Source organism: Cetorhinus maximus, chromosome 14 (genome assembly GCF_964194155.1).
Source record: "Cetorhinus maximus chromosome 14, sCetMax3.hap1.1, whole genome shotgun sequence".
NCBI lineage: Eukaryota > Metazoa > Chordata > Chondrichthyes > Lamniformes > Cetorhinidae > Cetorhinus > Cetorhinus maximus.
The window spans coordinates 96585551-96612023 of record NC_135892.1 but is presented as its reverse complement, the minus strand read 5'-3'; the positions used below and the strand labels follow the sequence as shown (position 1 = coordinate 96612023).

The 26473-nt window shown below is 46.1% G+C and overlaps 1 protein-coding gene and 1 non-coding gene across 2 annotated transcripts in view; one reads left to right on the top strand and one right to left on the bottom strand.

Moving 5' to 3' along the window:
• ryr2a (ryanodine receptor 2a (cardiac)) overlaps window positions 1–26473 on the top strand; it is a 794383-nt gene that overhangs the window by 512357 nt on the left and 255553 nt on the right. The window contains exons 30-34 of the mRNA XM_078557297.1: window positions 1615–1967; window positions 11485–11602; window positions 13246–13406; window positions 16855–17014; window positions 20742–20828. Of these exons, the coding sequence (XP_078413423.1) occupies window positions 1615–1967; window positions 11485–11602; window positions 13246–13406; window positions 16855–17014; window positions 20742–20828 (879 nt within the window). The remainder of the gene's footprint in view (window positions 1–1614; window positions 1968–11484; window positions 11603–13245; window positions 13407–16854; window positions 17015–20741; window positions 20829–26473) is intronic.
• On the bottom strand, window positions 8214–8347 carry LOC144690226 (U11 spliceosomal RNA). Its single transcript, XR_013578821.1, has one exon. It is a non-coding gene; the product is annotated as a U11 spliceosomal RNA (small nuclear RNA).

The window sequence follows — 26473 nt, the reverse complement described above, 5'->3', positions numbered from 1 at the left end:
CCTCTCGACTTTAGATCTCATTACAGCCTTGGTTCAAACATGGACAAAAAAATCTCAGTTCCAGAGAGGAGTTGAGAGTTACTGCCCTTGACATCAAGGCAGCATATGATCAAGCGTAGCATTAAGGAGTCCTAGCAAAATTGAAGTCCATGGAACTTGTGGGGGGGGTGGAGGTGGGTTGGTGGGTGGGGGGAACCTCTACACTGTATGGAATCATACCTAGCACAAAGGAAAGTGGTTGTGGTCATTGGAGGCCTTGGCACATCGCTGCGGTAGTTCCTCAGGGTAGTGACTTAGACCCAACCATCTTCAGCTGCTTCATCATAAGGCGAGAAGTGGTGATGTGCACTGATGATTGCATAATTTTCCATTCCATTTGCAATTCCTTAGATAATGAAATGGTCTTTTCCCACATGCAGCAAGACCTGGAAAACCTCCAGGTTTGGACTGATAATTGGCAAGCAACATATGCGTCATCCAAGGCAATGACCTTGTCTGACATACAATGGCATTACAATTATTGAATGCCCCACAATCAACATCCTGGGAGTCACCATTTTCACAAAACTTAGTGGGACAAGCCACATAAATACTGTAGCTACAAGAGCAAGTCAGAAACTTGAAATTCTGAGGCCAGTAAGTCACTTCCTGACTCGCCAAAACCTGTCCACCATCTACATGGCACCAGTCAGGAGTGTGATGGAATACTCTCCACTTGTCTGAATGAGTGCAGCTCTCAAGCACAACTCTCAAAACACTCTCAAAATACCATCCAGGACAAAGCAGCCTGCTTGATTGGCACCCTATTCACCACCGTAAATATAAACTGCTTTCACCTCCATCACAACGTGGCAGCAGTGTGTACCATCCACAAGATGCACTGCAGCAGCAAGGCCTCTTCGACAGAATGTCCAAAACCCATGAAAGGTCTCGAACATCTCGAAAGAGAAAAGGGCATCAGGCGCATGGGAACACCATTGCCCCCAAGTGCCCTTCCAAGTCACGCACCATCCTGGCTTGGAAATATATTTCCCGTTCCTGAATCATCACTGGGTAACTATCCCAGAATGCCCTTCCTACCTAACAGGACGGTGGGAGTACCTTCACCGCACAAACTACAGCATTTCAAGAAAGTGGCTCACTTACACCTTTTCAAGGGTCATTGGGGATGGGCAATAAATGCTGGCTTTTGCCAGCAACATCCACATCCTGTGAATGAATGAATAAAAAAAAAGACCCCCGACTCACAAACCTAAGTGTTACCAGTTGAACGAAGCTGACAACACATTAAACATGCCAGCTGCAGGTCATGTTATAATAAAAGTTTTAAGGCCATTTCTGCGCTCACAGGTTATAAGGTTATTTAAATAAAATTTCAGCCCAGATATTTATGACCTGGCAATTCTACAAAAAGCTCTAAGTAACATATCTAATGTGGGCTTTCATTTTAAGCAAATTACATTTTGGTTTGCTTTAGAATGGCGGTTTAGATTTTAAGAGATGCATTTGCGAGGGGTGTCGACATTACATGCAGTTCTTTATTTTTGCACTTTTTAATTAATATGCTGAAATCAGAAATAAATTTGCTGACTCTTCTGTGACGTTTATGTCAAGGTGACAAGAATAGATGGCACTGTCGATAGCTCGCCGTGTTTGAAGGTCATACAGAGGTCCTTTGGATCTCAGAACAGCAACACAGACATTGTCTTCTATCGTCTGAGCATGCCCATTGAATGTGCGGAAGTGTTCTGCAAGATGCCCATCGGTGGTCTGGCAAATACCAACATCCTACCTCAGAAAAATGAAATTGAAGACTTTGACGCAGACTCCGATTTTGAAGTTCTGATGAAAACAGCACATGGACATCTAGCCTCAGCCACATCAGAAAAAGAGAAAGAAAGTACCAAAGCAGAATTCAACAACCATAAGGATTATAATCAGGAAAAGCCTTCTCGTCTGAAACAGAGGTGAGTGACTCCTTTGGTAGCCATGTTTCTGTTTCATAGTAGTTTATTGGAATACTGTCCTTTTGTCTTTGGAAGCTGAGTTTAAATCGTTCCCAAGTGGTAAGATGAAAGCCTTACTCTTTCTGATGGCTACCAGAAATTAAACAAACAACATTTCACAAGTTATCACAAGAGAAATGGATAATTGGTGCTAGAGGAATTAGGTGAAGTTGTTTAGAATACACACTTGAGATAGACCTTAGGTATGAGCTAGCACCAAGATATCATAAGGGTTTCTCAGCACTGAGGAAGAATCATATGGACTCAAAACGTTAACTCTGTTTCTCTCTCTATGGATGCTACCAGACCTGCTGAGTTTTTCCAGCATTTTCTGTTCTTATTTCAAATTTCCAGCATCCGCTGTATTTTGCTTTTATCATATGTGGAGTTCAATTTTCACTTCAGTTACTGCCATTGCCAAAACAATAACAGACCAACTTGCATCTTTATGCAAAACAATTCTTTTGCAATGAGAATAGACAAAAGTTTAAAAGTGAAAAATGTGCTCCATCAGGTGTACTTAGTGATTATCCTTTGGTTGCAGCTGTGATGTTGAAGCTCCTTAGATTAACAGTCCCTTCTTTCTTATAGTTTTTAATACAGCTTGATAATAGTTTTTTTGCCCTTTTTGGATGTATTTTCAGATGAGGTCTTTTGATTGGAAGTGATAATTACTTTTATGATGCAGGACCTGTTGAATGTACTGATAAAGTGCCTCCATATATCTGGTAAAATGGGAAGAGAACACCAAATTCTTTATCATATTATTACCCGTATCTGTGGCCCACGAAGCCCTATCTTATGTACATACCTAAGTGGCCCATGGAGAACCATGGCAGGATTTTATGTTCCCCTGCTGGTGGGTTTGCAGGCAGTGGGATTGGGAGGGGGGGGGGCTTGTAAAATTCCTCAGGTGGCTTTCCCACCGGGTTCCCACCTGTTCTGACCGTTCCTCAATTTTACCGTGGGATGGGCGACGCCTAGGCCTGGGCCTGCTGGCCCACCCTTGCTACCATTGAGGCTCTTAAGTGCTCAATTACTGACCACTTAAGGGCCATTTCCTGCCCAGCCTTAACTTTCAGCCCAGAAAGTGACCCTGCTTGGCCTCGGGTGGGAAGTGGGGGTGGGTGGCCTCCATCACCAGCTCTCTTTCAACTTCAGCCGCCCCTCCCACAAGGCTTGCCCCATGCGGGTGCTCCCTCAACCACTGGCCTCTCCACCAACACCCTGAACCCCCCCCCCCACTCTGCCCACTCCACCCCCATCCCCGGGCCTCACCTCCCCTCATCACCCTGAGACCTCAACAATCCCTGGTCCTGGATTCCTAAGACAGACTCTGGGGACTGCTTGCATCCTCAGTCCCTGTCCACTGCAGCTTCTGGAGTTGCTGGGACTAGGGAGCTGCCAGGCAGTCAGATTGGCCGGCAGCTCTCTGAGGTGGGGCTTCCTCCTGACTGAGGAGTGAAAGTCCTGATTCCAGCCAATTAAAGCTCCTTGGAATGCTAACTGGTTGCGGGTCAGCTGCTATCGGCGGTGATGCATTAGCCATTGACTCTTCGGATGGCGGAAAGGGAACCCCTCCTCCCATCCTAAAAATCCTGGCCCATGTCTTGGACATTCTCATTGTGCAGTTACTCATATAAACATTGAAGAGCTATTTTTTGTTAATAATTACAGTGATCTTTATTTTGTTGAAATCTGACTGCTGAAAATCGAATTCCAGGTAAGTCACCTAATCATGTTGTAAGTGTCACAGGGGTGTGGTAATTCCTGTTTATTGCAGATTCAGGTAAAAGTACATACTCGTGTAGGAGGCAGAAGTCATGTCTTTCCAATTACGAAAGTATTTCTCAAATGCTTGTTTGTTCCGATCATTACACGACCACTCAGGAAGGATGTCAGAGAGTTTCCTCAAAAAACTTCGGAAGATGTAAGATCTCTTTTAATATATATTGGCCCAGATCACCTGCAAAGCGGCAATCAGTGGTGGATTGTTGCCCCACTGGAGCTTTTCAGTGCCCTAATGGTGCTCCGCGTTTCTTGCTGGGTCTTCCGAACCCGGCTTCTTCAGAAATGCGGAGCGTGCAGCCCCATGAAGGACCCCATTGCAGCATTGTAATGTCGGGGGGAAAGACAGGACACACCCCCTTTTTACGGCACTGCCTGCCGTAAAGTCAGTTTAAATGTCCAGTGCGAATGTTAGTGAATGGGTGAAAATTAGTGAATGGGTGAGTGGATGCATGGGTAGGTGGGTGAGGTAAGTGGGTAGCGTGCCAGGTGGGTAGGGTGGCAGGAAAGGTGAGGTGGCAGGTGGGTGGTAGCAGGTGCATAGGTCAGTGAGGTATGTAGGTGGGTCAATGGGTAGTCAGATGGTGGAGTATTCGGGTGGTGGGAAGCAGTTAGGTCTGGTCAGGAATTAGCACAGTCAGGAGGGGTAGTCGAGTCAGGTGGGGGTTTTGGGTCGTAGGGTAGTCAGGAGGTCGGGAGTGTAATTTGGTCAGGGCATAATTGAATCGGGTCAGTGGGTTGGTCAAGGTGCCGGCACACTGAGCGGGTGTGTAGGTGGGGTTGTCAGTGTGAGTGATTGAGGGGTCTGTTTTGTAGTTACCCGGGAGTTAGACTTTTTCTGTCTAACATTTCTTGGGTGACTATACAGGTAAGCCCCAAGGAACTGTCTAAAGTCTGCGAATCTAACTCAGAGTTGGAGACTTTTTGGGAGGATTGCAGGGAGCAGGGGAATTGCCCATTGGAAGTTCCAACTTCCCGGACAAGTCCCATGGAGGTCAGCGTGTCAGGACTTCTGCGAGTTCCCAACGCACATCTTGGGTTGTACATCTGGTCTCCAACAACCTGGAGACCAGAGGATCTGGGCCATTATTTTTGCAGCTGTCTTGATAAGTGTCACTGAACCATGGCAAAAGGTCATAACATATTGGAACTGAGCGCATTGCTTTTAAATTCCAAAATCCCACAGCTCTCTTGAGAGCACCAACCATTACGATTCGGGAAAATCAGAGCAATGAATGTTCATTGCAAGATCAGTTTATAACAGTATTGTCTGCATCGCATCTTATCCAAGGTGCAGTTTAATGATGTGGATTATATTCACTGCAGAGCGTGAATACAACTGACAGTGGTGCTTTCACAAAGAGGGCAGTCAATTTTTAGACGGTCAGTCTTTAAAATATTTTACTGATTATTTCCGTGGTGACGGAATGGAGGCAGTAATCAAAATGTGCTCCAGCAATTTTACCACTGATGTTGTGCGTAAAGATTACAGAACTGAAAAGAGTAGAACTGCGGAGCTGAGTGTTTTAAGCTGATTGTGGTGGGATAATATATCACCAGAGTTATGGGTGTCCATGCGGGAGTGGTGGTCACTGTGGGCACTGCACCTAGTCCTAAACAACGCTCATCGCTGGAGCTTGATGCAAGGTGTGTTGGTGGTTGGCGGGGAGGTGGTTAATATCACCGGGGCCAGATTGCCAGGCTGGGGTGAGGGGGCCAGGGTGGACAGGGCAGCGAGGAGGGGAAAACAGGGGTGTCTGGAGCTTGGTGAGGAATGGGGCCTCCGATGGAAACGGGGCGCCTGTCAAGGAGACCACCGCCTAGCTTTCCTGTCTGAGGCCTGAGCAGTGTTACCTGCTGTGTTCCTGACCTGTCACCAGCCTCAGCCTGCCGCCCGTGAAATAGCAGCAGAGGTATTAAGTAGTTGTTAATTGGCCGCTAAAGGGCCTCAATTGGAATAAGGGCCAGTGGGTGGGCTGCTCGATGCCTCCCCTGCAGTTTGTGAAATTGCAGTAGGGGTAAGGGTGAGCGAGTAGGCACTAGGGAAGGTGCCCTTGGCAAATTATGGGCCCCTCCACTTGCAAATCCACCTGCCTGGGTGCGTATAATTCTGCCCATAGATCTGTGGCTGTACAGAAATCTCTTGTCATTATACTCCAGTTTACTGGAATATAGCAAGGGCCATGATGTGATGTATTCTTAGGTAAGGGCAAAAATAACACGCTTATCAGATTATGGCCCAGGATATAATTAACTAGACCCAAGTAATTGAACATTATTACTCAGTCAAATTGTTTTGCAGTAATTACTACGCTTAAAGCAACAAAAGCAAAAAGGTGTCCGCAGCAATTGCAACCTGAATAGTTAGTGAGATTTTGGGGGGCAGGATCCACGAGAGGCCTGAAGGAACAGTCCCTGTCATAAGTTAAATGGTGAAAGGGGGAGTCCAGAATATGATTGTAGTTAGGGGAGGAACAGCAGGAGCTGAAATAGTTCATGTTAGGTCAGGAGAAGCACTCTTGCTCTTTCTGACCCAGGAGACAACCTTAAAATAATACCTGGGCCTCCTCAGGTCCTGGTCTTACATATCACAAGTGTTCACTGGCGGGTCTGGCGAGGTTTGTGACCCACTGTTCAAACACCGGGTTGAGATCTAAATGATATCATCGGATCCTGAATTTTAAATAATAATGAGGCCCCTGTCTGCTTGTGGCAGGAGCCTTCCCAGCAGCCAAGAGCAATGAGGTTTAAATGGCTGCGGGCACAGATCTGTTGAGAACATTTTTCCAATGGGATGGGCAGGGTTAAAATTGAGCTTAAAGTAGACTAGTCTCGTGCCCTTGATGGCCTCAGAAACTTCTGCCTGGCGCAATACAGTTCAAGTTTCAGTTCCCAAAAATCCTTTGAAGAAACAAGAGTCTAAATAAAAATTATTTTACGCTTAAGCAGCTCGAATAGGTGATTAGGTTCAAATAAGCTTGTCCTGTTTTATTAATGAACTCCACCGACATGGCCTTCTTGCCATATCACTCATTGGAAATATATCCAACTGTCCATTGAACTGAATTATATCATCTTCTTTGTTAGAATAAGGACCTTATGAGGGTGAAATTTCGATGGAGTTTCTCCCCAACGCAGCCATAACTTGGCCAGGAGGTTTCATGGCAATCCTTTATCTGTACCAACTGGAATTTCCCCCAAAGCTGCAGTGCCACAGTGGGAGAGACTCGAAGGAAATTTACTTGTATTAAGCTTGAAGAATGAAGATGTCTGCTTATTTTCCTTCTTAAACACCTGTTGGATTAAAGATTCTATGCTCACAGTTCGGGGTTACCAGCTACTGAGCCATCCCATCTGTGGTGTGACACCCCCAAAGATTGCCCTTGGCCCTCGTCAGGATTGCCAGGGTTCCTATAAATTGTGCCAGAGAAAACTGAGCTGGAGTGTGTTCACTTGGTGTTGGATACATTTAGTCAGCAGCTTCAATTAACCGCCCAGTATCTCCCCACACCCTCACTTATCTTCCTAATTTTTACCTTGCGTCCACTGTTATTTTCACCTTTCAATATGGCGGGCAGTTTTTCTACATCGGTTTGCCACTGCCCATTATACAACTGTATAGATTCATACACCAGGAATTTCCTTGTGCGCAGATTGGGGTGGAGGAGCTTCTGATTGGACAATTGCAATTTCAGCTGAAACCCTGTTTATTCACTCATCCAGGATTTCCACTGCTCATCCCGTCAAAATTACGGCAGTTGGCTCGGAGAACTCCTGAGAAATTCCCAGTAATGCTCTTAAAAATTTAGGCTAGCTCAAAGTCACTTTTCCAAAAACAAAGGAAGGCCAATCGATTCAGCGTTGCCTTATAACTTAAATTCGTGACGTATGGAATCATCTTTGTTGCTTCTTTCAGTAACCTCAGGAGTAATAAGAATTTTCCGATGATTAGGCAGCCAAGACTGCCACCTCAGTACTTTTCCACTGCCCTATTCACTTATTGATTGGTGGGTGTGCCCGCTGCTGTATGATGAATGTATTAATTCACTGGTGATTGCTGCCCCAATCATTTATTGACTTGTTGGGCTGCCCCACTTTCCATTACTTCATTAATTCACCAGCAATCACTATCCCAATGATTTACTGGCTGATGCAACCCGTAGCGCTATGAATTTATTATTCCATCGGGTATGCCTCCTGCTGCATTCCTCATTTAATTCACTGGACAAGCCTCACTATTTGTAAGGCGGTGGTCACTCCGCAAAATTAAATTAATTTGCTGGTAACTGTTGCCCCATTAATTCATTTTCCTTTGTTGTTTTTGTTGCTGCTCCATTCCTTTGTCGATTAGTTGGTTTGCTCACTCTTCATTTATTAATCAGTGGGTACGTTGCTCTATTAATCCAATGTTTTTTTTTGTGGAGCACCGAGACAAACGATCACCAGCGGCTCCAAGAAACAAAAATTGTGCTTCCGAAGCCTCTGGATATCGATTCTGCACGGATAAAGTGCAGGCGCCTCGTCAATGTGCTATTCACAGCAGTGCACCTTTCTACTCTTGAGTTTATTAATTCACCAAGTGCCTGCTATCCATTAATTCGTTAACTTTTTCTTGCACCTGCTACGCTATTACTTAATTATATTTCATTTTGCATTCAATACTCCAGCGCTTGATCCATTTGCCATTTTGTCTGATGGTGGGTTCATTTATTGATTTTTTTGCTCTATGAATTTATTAATTCTTGGCTCCCTGGTACTCCATTAGTTTAACAATTCAGTGCTGTGCCTGCTGGTGTATGAATTGATGAATTCGCTGGTGCCCACTTCTATGTTTAATCTGCAGTCACCCACTGCTGTACTCATTATTATTTGGTGACCTGATTCCCCCAGCCCTAAAAAAAAATTATTTATCTTGTGATGTCAATTGCTCTAATAGTTTATTAATTCAATGGTGTCGACTGTGCTGTGGTGCAATATTTGTCAGTACCCTTTCATTGTTGGCAGTGATTCACGTGGTTTGTGCAGACAGATCTTTTCCATCTGAAGCCCACCTACTGCAGCTTGCTGACAGGCTGTGATTTTGGCAGGCAAACGCTCCTCCCAGGGACCTAATCGAAATATGTTACAGTGAGAATTTGGGTCTCGTTTAGGACCCAAGTGTCATTCTTGTGTGACTCAGCACTGCCGTCCCGACTTCTTAAAGTCGCCCACAAATCATGGGCAATACAGGTGGCAGGCACCCTCCCACCGGGTGGGAGGCAAGGCCTCCACCTTCTCTCATGCCAATTGCCGCAGCGTTTGTCAAATATCTTACTGTTTGCTCACAGTCTGACTTGGGTGCAGAATCACTTTCGCTTTTGTTTCTGGTGTACGCAGAGCCTTCAGTAAGCTCAAGGAGGTTCTGGCTGTTTCAGAAATGAGGGATCCATTCTGGCTAAGAGGAAGAAGAGCGGCAGCACCAGATGGAAAGGCCACATCGAGCTGCAGCTGCAAGCACAGCACAGAAAGAAAGGAAGAAAGGCTTGCATTTATGTAGCGCTTTTCACAACCACTGGGCGTCTCAAAGTTTGTTTTTTTATTCATTCACGGGATGTGGGCTTCGCTGACTGGGCCAGCATTTGTTGCCCATCCCTATTTGCCCTTGAGAAGGTGGTGGTGAGCTGCCTTCTTGAATCGCTGCAGTCCATGTGGTGTAGGTACACCCACAGCGCTGCTAGGGAGGGAGTTCCAGGATTTTGACCCAGCCACGGTGAAGGAACAGCGATATATTTCCAAAGTGCTCTACAGTCAGTGAAGTACTTTGGAAGTTTAGTCAGTATTGTACTGTAGGAGACATAGCAACCAATTTGCGCCTAGCACACGCCCAGAAACAGCAATGTCATAATGGCCATATAATCTGTTTTTGTGATGTTAATTAAGATATAAATATTGGCCAGGACTCTGGGATAACTCTCCTGCTCTCCTTCAAAGAAGTGCCATAGGATCTTTAATATCCACCTGAGCAGGCTTCACCCAAAAGACGGCACCTCCAACAGCGCAGCACTCCCTCAGTACTACACTGCGGCATCAGCCTTAATTTTTCTGAGGAGGAGACTCCGCAGTCATCCTTATCCTCCCAACAGGGTGTATAGATCGCAGGTCACAATATCTGCACTTCTCAAAGGAGCAGTGCATAAGAGGCTGCACATTTCCCAGAAGGCTGTCGCAGACCAGTGCTGCCTGCTTTAACCAGAGTTGCAATTCATGACTTGTTGAAGCCAAACTTACCATAGCCCTCAACTCCACTTCCTTCCAGGCGATAATAGGTTTTATCAGTAATATCAATCAGTCTACAGCTCATGGTTCCTGATGGGTCACAGATACCATGTTTGCTAAAGGGGATGAGTTTGTCGTGTTCCCTGTGAACAACTGGAAACAATACTAAGATTTGCACATATCACAGGATGTGTCCAAGTCCACAGCATTAGTGTGTGCTCACAAATTACCATGAGGGCTCCTGAATATCAATCATTGCCTTCACCAGTTGTTAGATCTTCCTTTGCTTTAATGCAGAGCCTGAAAAAGTCCTGCATTACCTCTTTTCAGGAAGGCCTGTTGCATTAAATGCCACCCAGGCACTCAACAGGCCAGCAGTGGACCTTTCCCCGGGGAAGGATCTCAGGGGCAGAAGCCCTGCCCGCCAAGAGCTGCTGGCCAATCATAGGCCAGCAAGTTCTCTATACTCAGCAGCGTCACTGGGAAGGCAGTGGCTGTTGCTGGTACTACACCACCTGAGGCCTCAGATGAGGAGAGACCCAGGCATAGGTGAGTGATGGGGGGAAGTGGGTCACGGGCTGGGGGGGTCACAAGGGAGAAGCGTGGCTTTCAGCGCACCCCCTCCTTCCCTTGGTCAGATACTGAGCGCCTTTGAATGAGGGACCCCCACCGTGGGAGCCTGCAAGCAATAACGCCAGGGTTTGCTTGTCGTGCTCCCTGCATGGCGAGACCCCCACCTGCCGCTGGGTTAATGCCAGCAGTGGTGGGATAAAGCCTTTAAGTGGGCATTAGTCAAGGTGGAGACAGGAAGGTGGCAGGGTCCCCGCCTGCCCGATTAAATACCCCCGACATCAAACTCGCCATGGGGAAGGGCATTAAATTCAACCCGTTGCCTGAAACCTACATCATCTCAGCCCTAGGACAGCAGTGCAGATTTCCTTATGGCAGTGTCCTTGGCCCAATCATCGTCAACTGCTTCTGCAATGACCTTCCCTCCATTATAAGTTCAGAAGCGGGGACGTTTGCTGATGATTTCACAATGCTCAGAGCTCCTCTGATAATGAAGCAGTCTGAGCCCTCATGCAGCAAGACAATGCTCAGGCTCGGTCTGAATAGTGGCAAGCAACATTTGCAGCACTCAAGTGCCAGGCAATGGTTATCTCCAGCAAAAGAGCATCTCAACATTTTCCCTTGTCATTTGGTGACATTATCATTGCTGAATCTCCCACCATCAACATCCTGCGTGTTACCATTGACCAGAATAAACCTTATGGCAGTGATTTATTGCAAGCTATATTGATTTGCTCTGTAACAAGGACAATGTATGGAGCCACTAGTGGATGAAACTTTTTTGTTAAGATGACATACAACTGGTGTATTAAAACAGTACTACGGAATGGATTGCTGCTCACCAATAAAATACCTCGTTTTTCAGGTTTATGCTAAAAAGGACAAAACCTGATTATAACTTGGCTCACTCTTCAACACGACTTACGGAGGAGGTACTGGCAGAGGACAGGGATGATTATGACTTTCTGATGCAGACAACAACAGTAAGTGGTTTGTGATGGTCACCTTCAATGAGAATTACATTTTAACCAAGTACTTCACTCATTTTTATTTGTTTTCAAACCATTTTTCATAAACATGATTAAATAGAACACAACTGGTGAATCTCATCGAGCTAGCTGCTGTTGTCCAGTATTTTTATAAAGCATGAATGGATGTGAAATAATAAAGTAATTTGAATAATAAACAATTGGAGCAGGCACCATTTGTTTAGTTTTCCATTTCTTCCGCCCACCCTTTCTGGTTTTGGGGTACAAAACATGGCAGTGGTAGATATACTGTTGCTTTCATTTAAAAAATTGTGGAAACAAAATTAAAATGTACTTTGAGTTGTAACTAAATTGTACAGTTTTATATTAAGCAGATAGATGTCACTTTTGTGTTTGACTGCATGACTATGAGTGGAATTTTCTGCTCCCACCAGCAGTAGGAATCGTGGCGGTCAAGGGTCTAGATTTGGTGGGAGGCCATAAATCAGTTTCCCGATGTCAGGAAATTAGTTTGGAATCTAGTTCTCCCGACTTTCATGGCAGGTTAAAGGCAGGTCAAGTGTCCTTTTGATCTACGTCGGGAACCCCATATGCATCTCCTGAATGCTCATTAAAAGGCCAACACACTGGAATCTTATCCCCCCTCTAAATTAGGCATCCCACCAGTGGGAATTTAGAACATTCTGTTGTACGGTTGTACCTAAGTGACATGCACCAAGTGAGCTTCCTGGACTTTGAGGTCAGTAGATGCTGCTTTCGCCTTCCTTTCACACCGTCACTGAGAGATATCAGTTGCCTGTTACACACGCTGCTCCAAGGCTGGGCACAGTGGAGATGAGAGAGGGGGTTAGGGTAGGCGGTGCGGTGAGACTGAGCCAGGTCTTGCGGGGGGTGAGTCAAGGAGCAGAGTGGAAGAGTGAATGGCTATCTGGGTGCCATTCAAATATGGCGCCCAGACGTTAGAGCGTATGAGGTGACCACCAGGCAGGCCACTTTCCGCCTGCCCTCCCACAAGGTTCGACATGCTCCTCACGGCTGCATAATTAATGAGCTGAACAGCGCAAGGTCTCAGCCGGCCCGATCTCCAGCGGAAGTCACCCCGACTTTCGCTTCCGACACCGGACTTAGCCTCCAATCGAAAGATCCTGCCTCAAGTCTCTGCTGACATCAATCCTGTCCCGTTTCTCTTTCAAAATATGACCTGTGCTATCTCATTTATACAGTAGATTAATTTCAATCTGAAGCAGTTCTACAAACGCCTTGCCTTCCAGTGATCTGGATTTTCCCCATTTTCATTGTGGGGTAAAATACAGAAGGAAGTGGCAGCTCTTTACCATGGTGAATGTGACATTGAGTAACTGTGCAACAGTCTTTTGTCCAGTTTGTGATTGGAACTTTATTGTCGAGGGCTTTTTCCGGTCTCTGGGAAGAAGTCTATACAGGTCAACTACGTGAGGCTGTTTTGCTGCTGGACTAAGCGAGTGAAACTATGTTGCAGGGTAATATTCCTCTGCCTCTGTGTCATATTAGTAAAGTGGCAGTGAATGTTTTTAACATTTGAGGTTGAAAACAATGAAGAAGTGTTCTGAGGTTTGGAGTCAGAGCCTCTCTGCTAATAAAAGTTTCCTCTTTTACAGTACTATTACTCTGTGAGAATATTTCCTGGTCAGGAGCCAACGAATGTGTGGGTTGGTTGGATTACTTCAGACTTTCATCAGTACGACACCGCTTACGATCTGGAGAAGGTTCGCACTGTGACAGTAACACTAGGAGATGAGAAAGGAAAGGTCCATGAAAGGTACAGTTTGAGCATCATGAAAAAGGAACTATAGAGTGGCTGTGCATTCAGAGTTCACCAGCCAATAATTTGTTGCCCAAACGTTGAATGTTGGAAAAAATAAGCAGCGCCTCCTGGTAGGGATTTTTAAATTCAGGTGGGGAGGAAGAAACATTTTTTCTTCTATACAGTCTATGGATCCAAGGGAGCTGTCTCCCTAGATATGGGAACAATATTTAAGTCTTAGCTGAATGAGGTTTTAAATTGAGTTGAGTGATTGAAGGAGAATGAAGCATTCAGCATGAAAGAGAAACCAGAGGCTGGATTTAATGAGGCAATATAGGGAGTTCCATCACGCCAGGGAGCCCAGGTAAGTCCAGGGTCGCAGGTCTCATTGAGGAGGGTGGGGGGCTGGGGTTCAAGAGGCTGGGGGAGGGTTAAAGGGATAGATGAACATGATGGGGGGGGAGGGGGGGAAGGGGAACTGGTGTCTCCAGGGGGCCCGCAAAGGAAGCACCACCCCCACCCCCCAGCCAACCCCGTGCTTGACACCAGGTCACACAGCTAAAGCTGCCGGGCTTCCCGGATGGCGTGGGCCTCCACTTGCCATGGGTAAAATACTGGTGCCAATGGGATGAGGCCCTTTAGAGGCCTTAATTGGCCACTTAAGGGCCTCAATAGGCCCAGGGGAGACCAGACTGCTCGTTGCCCTCCCCGCCCCCTGTAAAATGTCAGACAGGTCGAGAGCGGGTGGGGAGGTGGCAGGAAAGCCACCCGTTGGATTTTACATGCCCCTTCACCTTCAAACCCATCAGCGGGAGAAAGTAAAATCCAGCCCCGGGTTTCTTGGAGATAGTTTTAGGAATGCTTTTGTGATGATATTGAGGCTAAGATTGATACCTGGAATGAGTGGCTTGACTTATGAGAAAAGGTTAGACAGACTGGACTTGTTTCCACTGGAGTTTAGAAGAGTGAGGGGTGCCTTGTATATAAGATCCTGAACGGACTTGACAAGGTGGACCTGGAAAGGATGTTTCCTCTTGTGGGTTAGTCCAGAACTAAGGGGCACTGTTTTAAAATTAGGGATCGCCCTTTTAGGACAGAGATGAGGAGAAATTTTTTTTCTCAGAGGGTTGTGCGACTTGGAACTCTGCCTCAGGAGGTGGTGGAGGGCGGGGTCATTGACTATGTTTAAGATGGAGGTATATAGATCCTTGTTAGGCAAGGGGATCAGAGGTTATCGGGGGTAGATGGAAATGTGGAATTTGAAACACAAGCAGATCAGCAATGATCTTGAATGGCAGAACAGACTTGAGGGGCCGAATGGCATAATCCTACTCCTAGGACGATCACAGGAAGGTGTCAGCTGTTAGTTGGACCAATGAGTGAAATTGTTATTTGAAGAATTGAAATAAACAAGATTTTGCTACGACTAAAGCAATGTTCCCTGTAAGCTGCATGGGTGTGCAGTGCAGCGATCCGGAATATACTGCACAGTGCAACAAACAGTCTGCGCACAACCAACATTCCCTTTGAGAGGCATGCTTGGGTGGCTATGCAGTCATCCTGAATGCTGTGCAGTGCAATGTACTGGCCACGCACAACCGAGAAACATTATAGTGATCATTGCAAGGGGCTTGGCAAAGATGATGATATGACAATTCATTGACAGAGGAAAGATGTTGTATGTGTATTGATATAGCACCCTGAACGTTGCAAAACCTCCCAAGGTATTTAACATTATCAAGCATAATTTGACACTGAGCCACACGAGGAGATATTAGGACTGATGACCAAAAGCTTGGTCAAAGAGGTAGATTTTAAGGAGCATCTTGGAGAGGAAAAAAACATTTAAAGAGGAGTTCCAGAGCTTAAGGTCTGGGAGGCGATTATGTGAGTGAGCAGTGGACAAAGTGGAAAAGCAGTGACGCTTTTAATAGGCCCACAAAACTAAAACGTAAATATTTCTTCAGCTGCTTTGCAAGCAGCCTTCGGCAGTCCTTTTAAAGACCACTGGATAGGCCGTTCAACATCTGTTACTGTTGTAGGGTGGCTGAGTTGTGCTATTAATGATAGAGTTGACCTGCAGACACTTCTTGGATGAAAACATTAAGTTTATTTACAATATACTCAGCAGCAACATATGCTTTCATCTCCAACTCCATCTCTACACTGACTCCTGAGGTAGCTCGCGCTACTCTCCTCTTGATTACTACAGATCATGTGATCTTGCCTGACAAGTATTATTCTTAAAGGTACATTACGCACTAAATGAAACCATAATTACTACAGTTACAAATGGGTAAGAATTGTTATTGGGAATCTGCAACTGATGTAGAATCTCAACTTGCATATTTAAACAGCCAACCTCCTGCTGGAACAAGTGGATGGAGTGCTCACCCTCTTAGGCCAGTGTGAAAACTACATCAGGTGGGCGCTTCAATGGGGTAGTCAGGGTGCCCCCTTCCTGATTTTCAACTGATGGCTGTTCGTTTTGTAATCATTGGAAATTACCTCCATTAAGTCACTCTGTAGGTTTGAACAAATCTGCCGAATGCTCCTTCCCAAAGCATCGAACAAGTTGTTGTGAAAATGCTCCAATTAATACTGGAATTAGCTTGTCACTTGTAGCATAAAGAAATTAAGTAGGCACCCCAATGACACAATGATGGATTGTTAATGTTGAAATTGTGCTGCAACAGAATACGTGCTTGAAGTTGGTAATTAAGCAAGCTGTCCCCAATTGGGGAACGATGAGGGAATCATTGCAAGAGGGTATAAACCAGTTCACTCTGGGTGCCTGAGAGGAATTGGGGAAGTCTGTGAATTTACTTTGTTGTCTTGGAAATAAATCTGTCTTAAGGTACAGGCTAGCTTCAGACTCATTCTTCCTCAACATACAATTATTGAATTAACATACATGCCTGCTCAATGGTCGTGAGCTATACGGCCCTTAAGGTAGTTCTATTCAAAGTATAATATGCTTGGGGTCATGATCTGAACATCAGTGGAGTGCTATGGTTGATCTCGCTGCCCCAGTGTCAACATGAGAAAAATGAATCATCTTACATTCTCACTCCTGTTTAATGTAAATTGCCTACCAGAAAGTGCACAGGTAGATATCAGGAGTTTGGCTGCATTGCTCACATGGTTAAATTGCCTGCCAAGACCCATTGCTTAGACTCATAAATATAGAATGATCACTTGTGTGTGACTTACCGGAGGGCAGTGGGAAATTGTGGAGCCCCACCCCGGCAGCGCCGAGGAAAGAAGCAACAGATGGGGGAAGGAATTATGCCAGTGAAACTCATAACTGCAGTTGCAGAACTAAGAAATGCTTTCACGTCAGAGACAGAAAATTGTGATTAACTGTCGAGCTAAAGCTCTTTGATTCCCGGCATCGCTATGTCTGCCCACACGCAACATTGCAGCACTGATGAATTTTTCTGTAACTGTTTTTCCAATGCAGCGTCAAACGAAGCAACTGCTACATGGTGTGGGCGGGAGAAAGCACGAGCCCTGGGCAAGGACGTAATAACAATGGGCTGGAAATAGGCTGCCTGGTGGATACTGCCAGTGGCTTACTGACATTCACAGCCAACGGCAAGGAATTAAATACATATTATCAGGTATGTCAAATTGAATGGAAGAAATAGCTTGACTTTTTTTCGTAACTAGGCGCAGGGCTTGGTCACTCAGCCCCTCAAGCCTGTTGCACTATTCAATCAGGTTAAGGCTAATCTGTACCACAACTCTATTTACCCACTTCAGTTCCATCTCCCTTAATATTCTTGCCTCCGTTCAATATTGATATGATGCACTTACTTACCTAAAATCTATGGACCTTAGTCTTGAAAGTTTCAGTTGTCTCAGCACCCACAATCTTTTGGGGAAAGAGTTCTGGACTTCAACTACCTATTGTATGTTTCTTGATTTAGTCATTTTACTCAACCCCTTTACATGATATTCCATGGTAAAGCGGATCATCAGTCAGCTGGCTCCTCTGCCAAAGCTGTGACTGGACACTGGAAGATATGAGAAGGCTTTTCTTTTATTTTTTTCATGAACTGTAGGCGTCACTGTCAAGCCCAGCATTTGTCGCCTATCCCTAATTGCTGTTGAATTGAGTGACTTGCTAGGCCATTTCAGAGGGTAAGTTAGAGTCAGCCACATTGCTCTGGGTCTGACTGAGTAATGATGGCAGATTATCTTCCCTAAAGGACATTAGTGAACCAGTAGGTTTTTAACAACAGCTGATGGTAGTTGTCATAGGACTAGATTTGAAAGTGGGTTTAAAAGTGATGGGGCTTGTAAAATCCAGTGGGTGGTTATACCCCAGACTTAACTCTGAGTCTGAGCCCCTCTTCACTGGGACTGCATGTAGTCCTATTATTGGCCACTGCTCCGGCCTGGTGGAGTACATCCAGCGGATGGCCAGCAGCTCGCTTGGGCAGCACTTCCTCCTGAGATAGGGGCAGCCTTCAGGATCGTGGATGTGCTTGCCACTGACTTTTTCCTGGGGTGGGGCACAGGGACCATAGTGCCTCATAAAATCCAGCCCTTGGCACCATTACTGAGACTGTTTTTAGATTCCAGATTTATTAATTGAATTTAAATTCCACCAGCTGTTCTGGTGGGATTTGAACCGATGTCCCTAGAACATTAGCTCGGGCCTCTAGATTACTAGTCTGGTGACATTACCTGCACGCCACAGTCACCGTGATGTGGGTTGATGCACTTTGTCTTCACTCCACAACTATCCCAGATGATCTAGTGGAGATTGGCAATTTACTGTGTAAGTGGCAGTGAAGCTAACCCCCAGTGCATCGCTTCATAGTGTAGCACACAATCCCATTGCTCTACATGCTCACTCTCAGATTACACTGGCATCGTGCATCAACAACAGCAACTTACATTTATATAGCGCCTTTATCCGCCCCAAGGCGCTTCACTGGAGTATTATAAAATAAAATATTACACCGAGTCACATAAGGAGATATTAGGTCAGATGATAAAAAGCCTGATCAAAGAGGTAGGTTTTGAGGAGTATCTTAAAGGAGGAAAGCAAGGGAGAGAGGCAAAGAGGTGTAGGGAAGGCATTCTAGATTTTGGAGCCAAGGCAACTGAAGGCACGGCCACTAATGGTGGAGCGATTAAATTCAGGAATGCTCTAGAGACCAGAATTAGATGAGCACAAATATCTTGGAAGGTGTGGAGGGGATTACAGAGATATGAAGGGGAAAGGCCATGGGGGGATTTGAAGACAAGGATGAGAATTTTAAAATCAGGATGGTGCTTGACTGGGAGCCAGTGTAGGTCAGTGGGCACAGGGGTGATGGGTGAATGGGATTGGTGCAAGTTAGGACATGGGCAGCAGAGTTTTGGATGTTAAGTTGATGGAGGGTAGAATGTGGGAGACCAGACAGAGGTGCCTTGGAATTATCAAGTCTTGAGGTAACGACGACAAGAATGAGGGTTTCAGCAGCAGATGAGCCCAGGCAGGGGTGAAGTCAGGCAATGTTACAGAGGGGGAAATAGGCAGTTTAGTTATGGCCAAATGTGTGATCAGAAGCTCACCTCAATGTCAAATTTGACACCAAAATTTTAAACAGACTGGTTTGTTGTCTAAGACAGTTGCTGGGGAGGGGGATGGAGCCAGTAGCTGGGGAACAGAGTTTGGAGCAGTAACAAAAACAATGATTTCCCAATATTTATTTGGGGAAATTTCTGCTTATCCCAGTACTGGATCTTGGATAATTTAGCAACAGTGGAGGAGTTGAGAGAAGTGGTGGTGAAATAGAGCTGGGCTTTCTCAGTGCATGTGTGAAAACTAACTCTGTTGCTGCGGATGATCTCGCCAAGAACAGCATGTAAATGAGAAATAGGAGGGGGCCAAGGATAAATCCTGGGGGGACCCAAGAGGCAACGGTGTTTCAGCAGGAAGAGAAGCCATTGTAAGTGATTCTTTGGCTATGGTTAGATAGCTAAGGCTGAAACCAGGTGAGTGTAGTCCCACCCAGCTAAACAACATTGGAGAGGCATTGGAGGAGGATGGTGTGGACAACCATGTCTAAGGCTGCCAACAAGTCAAGAAGTACAAGGAAGGATATGTTTACCTTTGTCACATTTAGATAGGATATAATTTGTGACTTTGACAAAAGCAGTTTCAGTAGTGTGGCACGGGTGGAAACCTGATTGGAGGGTTTCAAACATCTTTCTGTGAAAAATGGCCACAGATTTGGGACGCGACGAAAGGTTCAAGGAGTTTGGAGAGGAAAGGAAGGTCAGAGATGGGATGGTAGTTTGCAAGGGCAGTGGGGTCAGGTTTTTTTTTTGAGGAAAAAGGCCTTGATGACAGATTTAAAGGTGAGAGGAACAACATCTGAAGAGAAGACGACTCACCACCACCCTCTTAAGGGCAATTATGGTTGGGCGGAATATGCTGGCCTTGCCAGTGATACGTCTCTTTAATGAATGAACCTTAAAACACAGGAACCTTAATATCCATCCTAGGCATTGATATACATTGAGTCACATCATGGCAGGGTTGTGTTGGGTAAGTGGACACATAACAGGTCATCACAACTGCAGCGCCTGGTTCCAGAAAAAAAAGGTTTTTAATTAAAAAACGTTTTTTTCCTTACTTTAAGGAGCTGAAATTTTCATGCAGGGAGTGTATCTGACACATTTATAGAATGCAGCCAGCTGCACTTGTCATCCTAGTGTAGCTGGAGAGTGCATTATTGCAGGAAGAGTTTTCTCACAACACAGCAAGCATTTTTGTTGTAGAAGAATGCTTGACTGAGAATATGTCTGCGATTGAACAATTGCAATTTATGTTTTATAAAATGCTTTTTAAACTGGCTACAACAACCCTTGAAGGCAAGCCATCAGTGAGCTTCATTCTGTATACTTGCTGCAGTGAGCACACCTTGATCTTTGCAATGTAGGTTGTATTAAAATTGTTCATGGATTGCAATTTTTAAAAATGTAAAATGAAGTACACGTTCCAGTGACAGATGAGTAGGTGGTGGGGACTACATTCTGAGTTTTTCATCATCTGGATTCATATTCGTGGGCTTGTTGCTAATTTATAATTCGAAGTAGGTATCTAACAAAAAAGTCACAAAAATAATTGCTGGAAAGTGCATCATTAGTTTGCTTGAACAATTATGGTTGTGTCCAGTGAAATACTGAGATGCGTATGTTATAAACATGCCTTATAAATCTAAGGATTCAATTGTCTTAAGGAACTCAGAATATCTCTATAGAAAACTAGGTTGTATTTCTTAGCGATTGACCATAAACTTACAGAAACTTTCCTCAGCAGTCATGTGATTTACATTCTGTGTTTAGGTGGAACCAAGCACAAAACTGTTTGCAGCAGTATTTGCACAAGCCACAAGCCCCAATGTGTTCCAGTTTGAACTAGGAAGGATTAAGGTAAGTCATGATTGTGTTAAATCTAAAATTCCATGCTTTCAATGGGGAGGCTTCCTGGAGGTGCAGTATTGGGATAGGGTTACAGAACTGATCTGCAAGTGCATAATTGGTGAATTTATCCTGATGTACACACGAAAGGGTTCCATCTACTTAATGTTTTCAGCAATTGACTAAGGTCTTATAATATTGTGCTTAATCTTAGCCACATGACAATGTGGTCCAATTATCAACTCAAAATTTGCTATCAAGATAATGGAGAGGCAAATAACACTTGCTGTTACTTATGTGCAAATGCCAAAGCAACTTCAGGCAAGTACAGATGCATGATTGAAAGTGTAAATTGAAAAGCATCTGTTGGATAGACGTCGCTCTGCTCTGAAATTCATCTGGGTCCCCTTTCAAATCCATCGAGTGGCATTAAGTTCCTGCACTTGCACGGAAGATGCAAAGGAAACTTGCTAAAGAAAGGCAAGTCTTTCAGTCCAAGTGTCTTATGATGTGATGAGTATTAGTCCCTGGTAGTCACTACCTCTCTCACTGAAAATTATCTATTACAATGTTTGGAATCTCATTATTTCAGGTTTTGATTGTTGTTCGAGATTTAAAAACTTAATTACTTTCATTTTCTTCTTCTTTCTCTTTTTAACCCCTCTTTTAATCCAATTTTTCTTTCCCTCTCTATCTCTCTTTCTGTACTTGATATGATATTGAATTTATCACTGTTAATTACACTTCCTTGCCAGGCTTTGCATGACTAATTTCACAATGCTTAAATTTGATTGGTAAAGAAGAAACCCAGTTTCTTGCTCTGTTCACAGATCCCAGGTGCCCTGTAAAGGGCATTATCGTGCTTCCATCTCCCAATTCCAGCCCCTTACAGCCCAAATCTTATCAACATTTAATCAGCAAGGACAGTTGTAGTTAAGGGTGGGTGCTGGTTGTTGCCCTGTCACAGGAAGCTTTGGGCCACAATCTTTACGACTGTAGGGCTGCTGAATATTGGGAACTTTATCCCTCCGTTATGCCTGAGGTCATCTAAGAACCTAACACAGATTCGCATTTTCGCTACCGAGGCGTAGTTTGAGCCGAGAAATTTCCCAATTCGCCGCACTCGTCTCAGTAGAAAGGCCCCTGAATGACGTGATCTTCACTCCGGTTGGGGGGGCGGGGGTGGGTGTGGGAGTGGGGGGGGAGCGGCAAAGAGTTGGGCCAGCCGCCACGAAAAGCAGATCGGAGGCGGCCACAGGGACGGCTGAGTTCCAGGGTGGGCTGTTTAAAGGGTTGCCTCGGCTCTCTGGGACTTTGTCTCCATTATTTGGTTGCATTTTAAGCCCTCACCCTACAGACCCCAAGATCCCTTCACACTCACTCCCCATACTCCCATGCCAATTCGTGACCCATACCCACCCCCAATGGCCCTTTGTAGCCCCATGCCAGTTAATGGCCCTTCCATGCCCATTCACCCAGTATACACTATGTACAGAACCAATGAATACGCCAAGGGCATGAGTTGGCATGGGGGTTATAAGGGGCCATGGGATTGAATGGGAGGGGGGGCTAGAGTTAATATTGGGGCATAGGTAAGGTCGTTTGAACTTACCTTCCAAAAGGTTGCCAAGTTCAGACTATGGCTCAAGAATCCCCTGAGATGCATGAACCATGAATCATGGAGAAGCTGGTCCAACTCTACAAAAAATTACAGTGGACTTGGAGATGCCTACTCCTGCAATGGAGCCAGCCAGGTTGGGAGTGCAGGGTGTGTGCTTTCTGCCTGCACCCTTATTCCCCCACCATCGAAAATTGGGGGTGCCAGGAAGGGGAGCGGGAATCCTGGAATAAGGTCCCACTTGCCATTTCTAAATGGCTACAGAGTCCTTACGACGTCACGAAAATCTGGGCTGCAGTGTATATCATAACTCAACTCAGAAGTTGAGTTTCCTTCCTTGGAAACTGCACAGCAGCTGATTCATTGATGTCATATCATTCTCATTGTGATTGGAATACAGTGTCAGTCAATGAGTTGGAGGTGGAGGGGTGCTGGGGGGAGAGGGAACTCGCAACAAACAGTGTATTGTACAACAGACAAAATGTATTTGCTTAACAAACAGCTATTCAAACAAAATATATTTACAGAGTCTATTCAAAGAGTCCGCAGCAAGCAGAGCTCTTGACCAAAGCAACTTTTCCCGATAAAAGCACCAGCAAATTGCAAAGGCTGCATCCTGTGCATAACATTAATCCTAGTCCCTTACAGCATATGGTCTCCAGGCACGATTAATGGGGGTGTTACCCAATCATCCCATTCTACTGGGAAAAGTGGTGACAGTGTAGCTACTTCCCGAATTTGTTGACGTGACACTACTACAGCAGTTCTGGGCAGTGTTCCACACATTCACCATCCTCCCTGTAAGGTAGTTAAATCTTCAGGATATCTTTCCTCTTGTGAGTTTGAACCCACTCTCCCTGGTTACAGAGTATGTGGTTGCGTTTGACAATTCAGCCAGGTTCAGTTAACACTTAAGCCCCTTGGAGTCTTGAAAACACATGCCTGTAGATAATCTGTCTCCAGTCCTCTCTCCTCCCATTTTACAATGCCTTCCACTTCCTTAATGAGGTCATGAGTTTTTTTCTTAGCATGGTAATTGATACTACAAGTTAAATGCTCTGGAGAGGTGTCAGCTGTGGCTCAGTTCATAGCACCCTCGCCTTTGAACCAGAGGGTTGTGGGTTCATATCCCACTCCTGGAAGCCAAGAACTGTGATTGTACTTGGATGAGTTGCAATCTGTGACTGTTGATAACTCAAAAGGGTTTAAATGCTCTGGAGTGATTTTAATACAATCATTTATCTTTATGCTGTTGTCTAAGCTTTTTGCTTATATCATTATCTTGCAAACAATTTCAGATTATTCAATAGGTGAGGTGACTGTGTGCTGAGAGCTTCTCATTGCTCTAAAGCTATTTTTACTTCACGTTTTTGTAGTCTTGTTTTAAAATATTTGATCTTCCAGCAATAGCACTGGGTGCTATGTCACTTATTACCTTCGAAAACAAGCTGGATAGATGTACATTTGGAGTGAGATCGAAAGCTATAGGGATAGATATAACCTGAGCAGATCAACTATTACGTTGACCTCAATGTTATTTCCACCATGATAGGTGGAAAAGAGTAGCAGAGGGTTAAAAATGAAAAAAAGCACGACATGCAGCGGGTCTGCTGCTATTTCCGCTGTGGTGAGTTCCATGTCATGTGAGTGTCCTGTGGTGGTACACTTCATTATCATATTTAAATCTGGCAATTGGGAGTCTGATTTTAATTTATGAGTTGCAGTGCAGGTTTCCTAGGGCTCGGGAAACTTGGCAGTAAAAGGGAAGGTGTGAGCTATCAGTTCCAGAAGGTAAGGCCTTTAGTGTGTACCTTTATGACTGTGTCACTCTTGCAGTTGCTGGGCAGAATTTAATAGGGCCCTTGGGAGCGAGTTGGAGTGCCCATCGCCTTCCCAACCCATGGAATTCTCTCAGTGGTGGGGAAGGTGGAGGATGGGCTTTTTGCCCAGACGCTAATTGAGGACCTTAAGTGGCTTATTAAGGGCTTCTTCCGGCCATTGCTGGTATTTTACCAGTGGCAGGGAAGTCCTCCTGATTGGGCACCCAAAGGCCCACACAGGCCCTCTCCTATGGCAAGGGCCGCCTCTATGGAAACACCCCTTGCTGCCCTCAGCAACCAGTGTGTATAACAATAGAAAAAAAAGCAGTCATGCTGGCCTCTTTTGCTTCGAGGAGAATTTTCCCCATATTGGGAGTGGGCGTGGGCGGGTGTGGACCCAGTCGCCGCCCGCGATCGGGTCTGCGCCGCCATTTTGCGCTGGGGTGGGCCAATTGAGGCCCGCCCAGTGTACTTCACGACTCCTGTGCATAGCAGGAGTGGGCGGGCAGTGGCGGGCGTGCTCAGGCCTCCGGGTCCAATGACGTTCTGGCGGCCTGTATGAAGGAAGGCCTGGCAGCATTGCAAAGGCTGCTCGCAATGACTGGGCAAAGGGCTCTGCAGAGGGGCAATGGAGGTTATGCAAGCCTGGAGGGTAGGCCATCGGGGCAGGCCAGGCCGGAGGGTGGGCCATCGGGGCGGGCCAGGCCGGAAGGTAGGCCATTGGGGCAGTGTGTCAGACGAGTGCCTGGCTGCCCTCCTGGAGGAGGTGGCAGTGCGGCGGGAGGTCCTTCTTCCGAGAGATGGGAGGTGGAGGCCTCCCCACCTGACCAAACGTGTGGGGGAGGAGGTGGCCGAGAGTGTTAGTGCCGATGATGTGGTGCGGCGCACATGGCTTCACTGCAGCAAAAGGTTCAATGACCTCCTGCGCTTGGGAAGGGTGGGCACCATGTTGCCTCAAGTTGCTTAATGCAGCCGCCACCCTTTCCCCCCAACGCCCACCCACCCGCACCCCCACCAACTCTGACTACAGTAACGTCATTGAATCCCTCACGGCCTGTATCCGTCGCTGGGTGTGCCAGCAGAGATTGCCCATGCCCAGTTCACCCTGAGAGGGTTGAGCTAGGATGTGTTCTGCATCCGCAGCATGTGTGACACTAATACCCAGAGTATAGAATGGGGTTGAAAGTCAAGGGTCTGCACCTAGGCAGAGTGCTGGAACTGCGAAGCATGTCAAAGTCAGGGTGCTAACATGCTGGGAGGGGAGCTTCCAGTTGGCAGGGCACCAATCCATCTGCTGGTCTTTGCGTTCCACGTGCTTGTCCCTCCTTGCTTAGCAAAGTGACACCTTGTGGTGCCACAAGTGAAGGAGGCAACATTTGGCCAATGGTGGGGGGGTGGTGAGGGGGTCAGCCCTGGCTTGTTTAGGTGAGTCTGCGCAGCTGCAGGGTGAAGAAGAACTGGAGTCCTGCAATGTCCCACTCTGGCTGGCTTGGCAGCAATGCGATGGGAATTCAGGTGCAGGCTGGACTAATCAATGCTCCTCTCTCCTTTTTCATTAAAAGACTGCGCACAATGCGTCGGAACGAATGCGGACTGGCGGAGGGCAGGCCCAGTTGGCCATCCTTACTGCTTTCAAGCAGCAGGCCATGGACCTTGAGAGGCGGTGAGGCTGGGATGCCGTGGGGAAGTATGTTTGGCGAGCACTCAGGTCACCATGTGTGTCACAGAAGCTATGGCACTGCTGAATGCTCCGTGATTGAAGTTAGCAACATGGGTTGACCATTGATATTGGAAGGATGAGCACATCTTGATCTGGGGGAGCGGCTTGCAAGTTGACATTGTTGGCACTGTAGCTAATCAAATGTCCTTTTTCTTCCTTTCAGCATCAGCGGACCAGGGTCGGGAGGAGGAGGCAGAGGGCCCACCTCTCACTCCTGAAGCCCCTGAGCAAATGCAGTCTCCAGCATCACACCATCTCAGCCAGGCAGGCACCAATGCAGATACTAGCACCTCGGTGGCAATTAGATCTTCAGCTAGTATCCCGGGGCACTGTGGTGAGGGCACTTCACACTTGCTTGAAGTGTGGGCAGAGACAGAGAATGCCCAGGGCGCCGTCAGTCGGAGAACTGCTGGGGACCAGGTACTTGCTTGGTCGGTGGCTGATGATGTGCCTCTGGAGTCATCCATGAGGCAGCGAACGCTGCAAGTGCAGCAGGGTA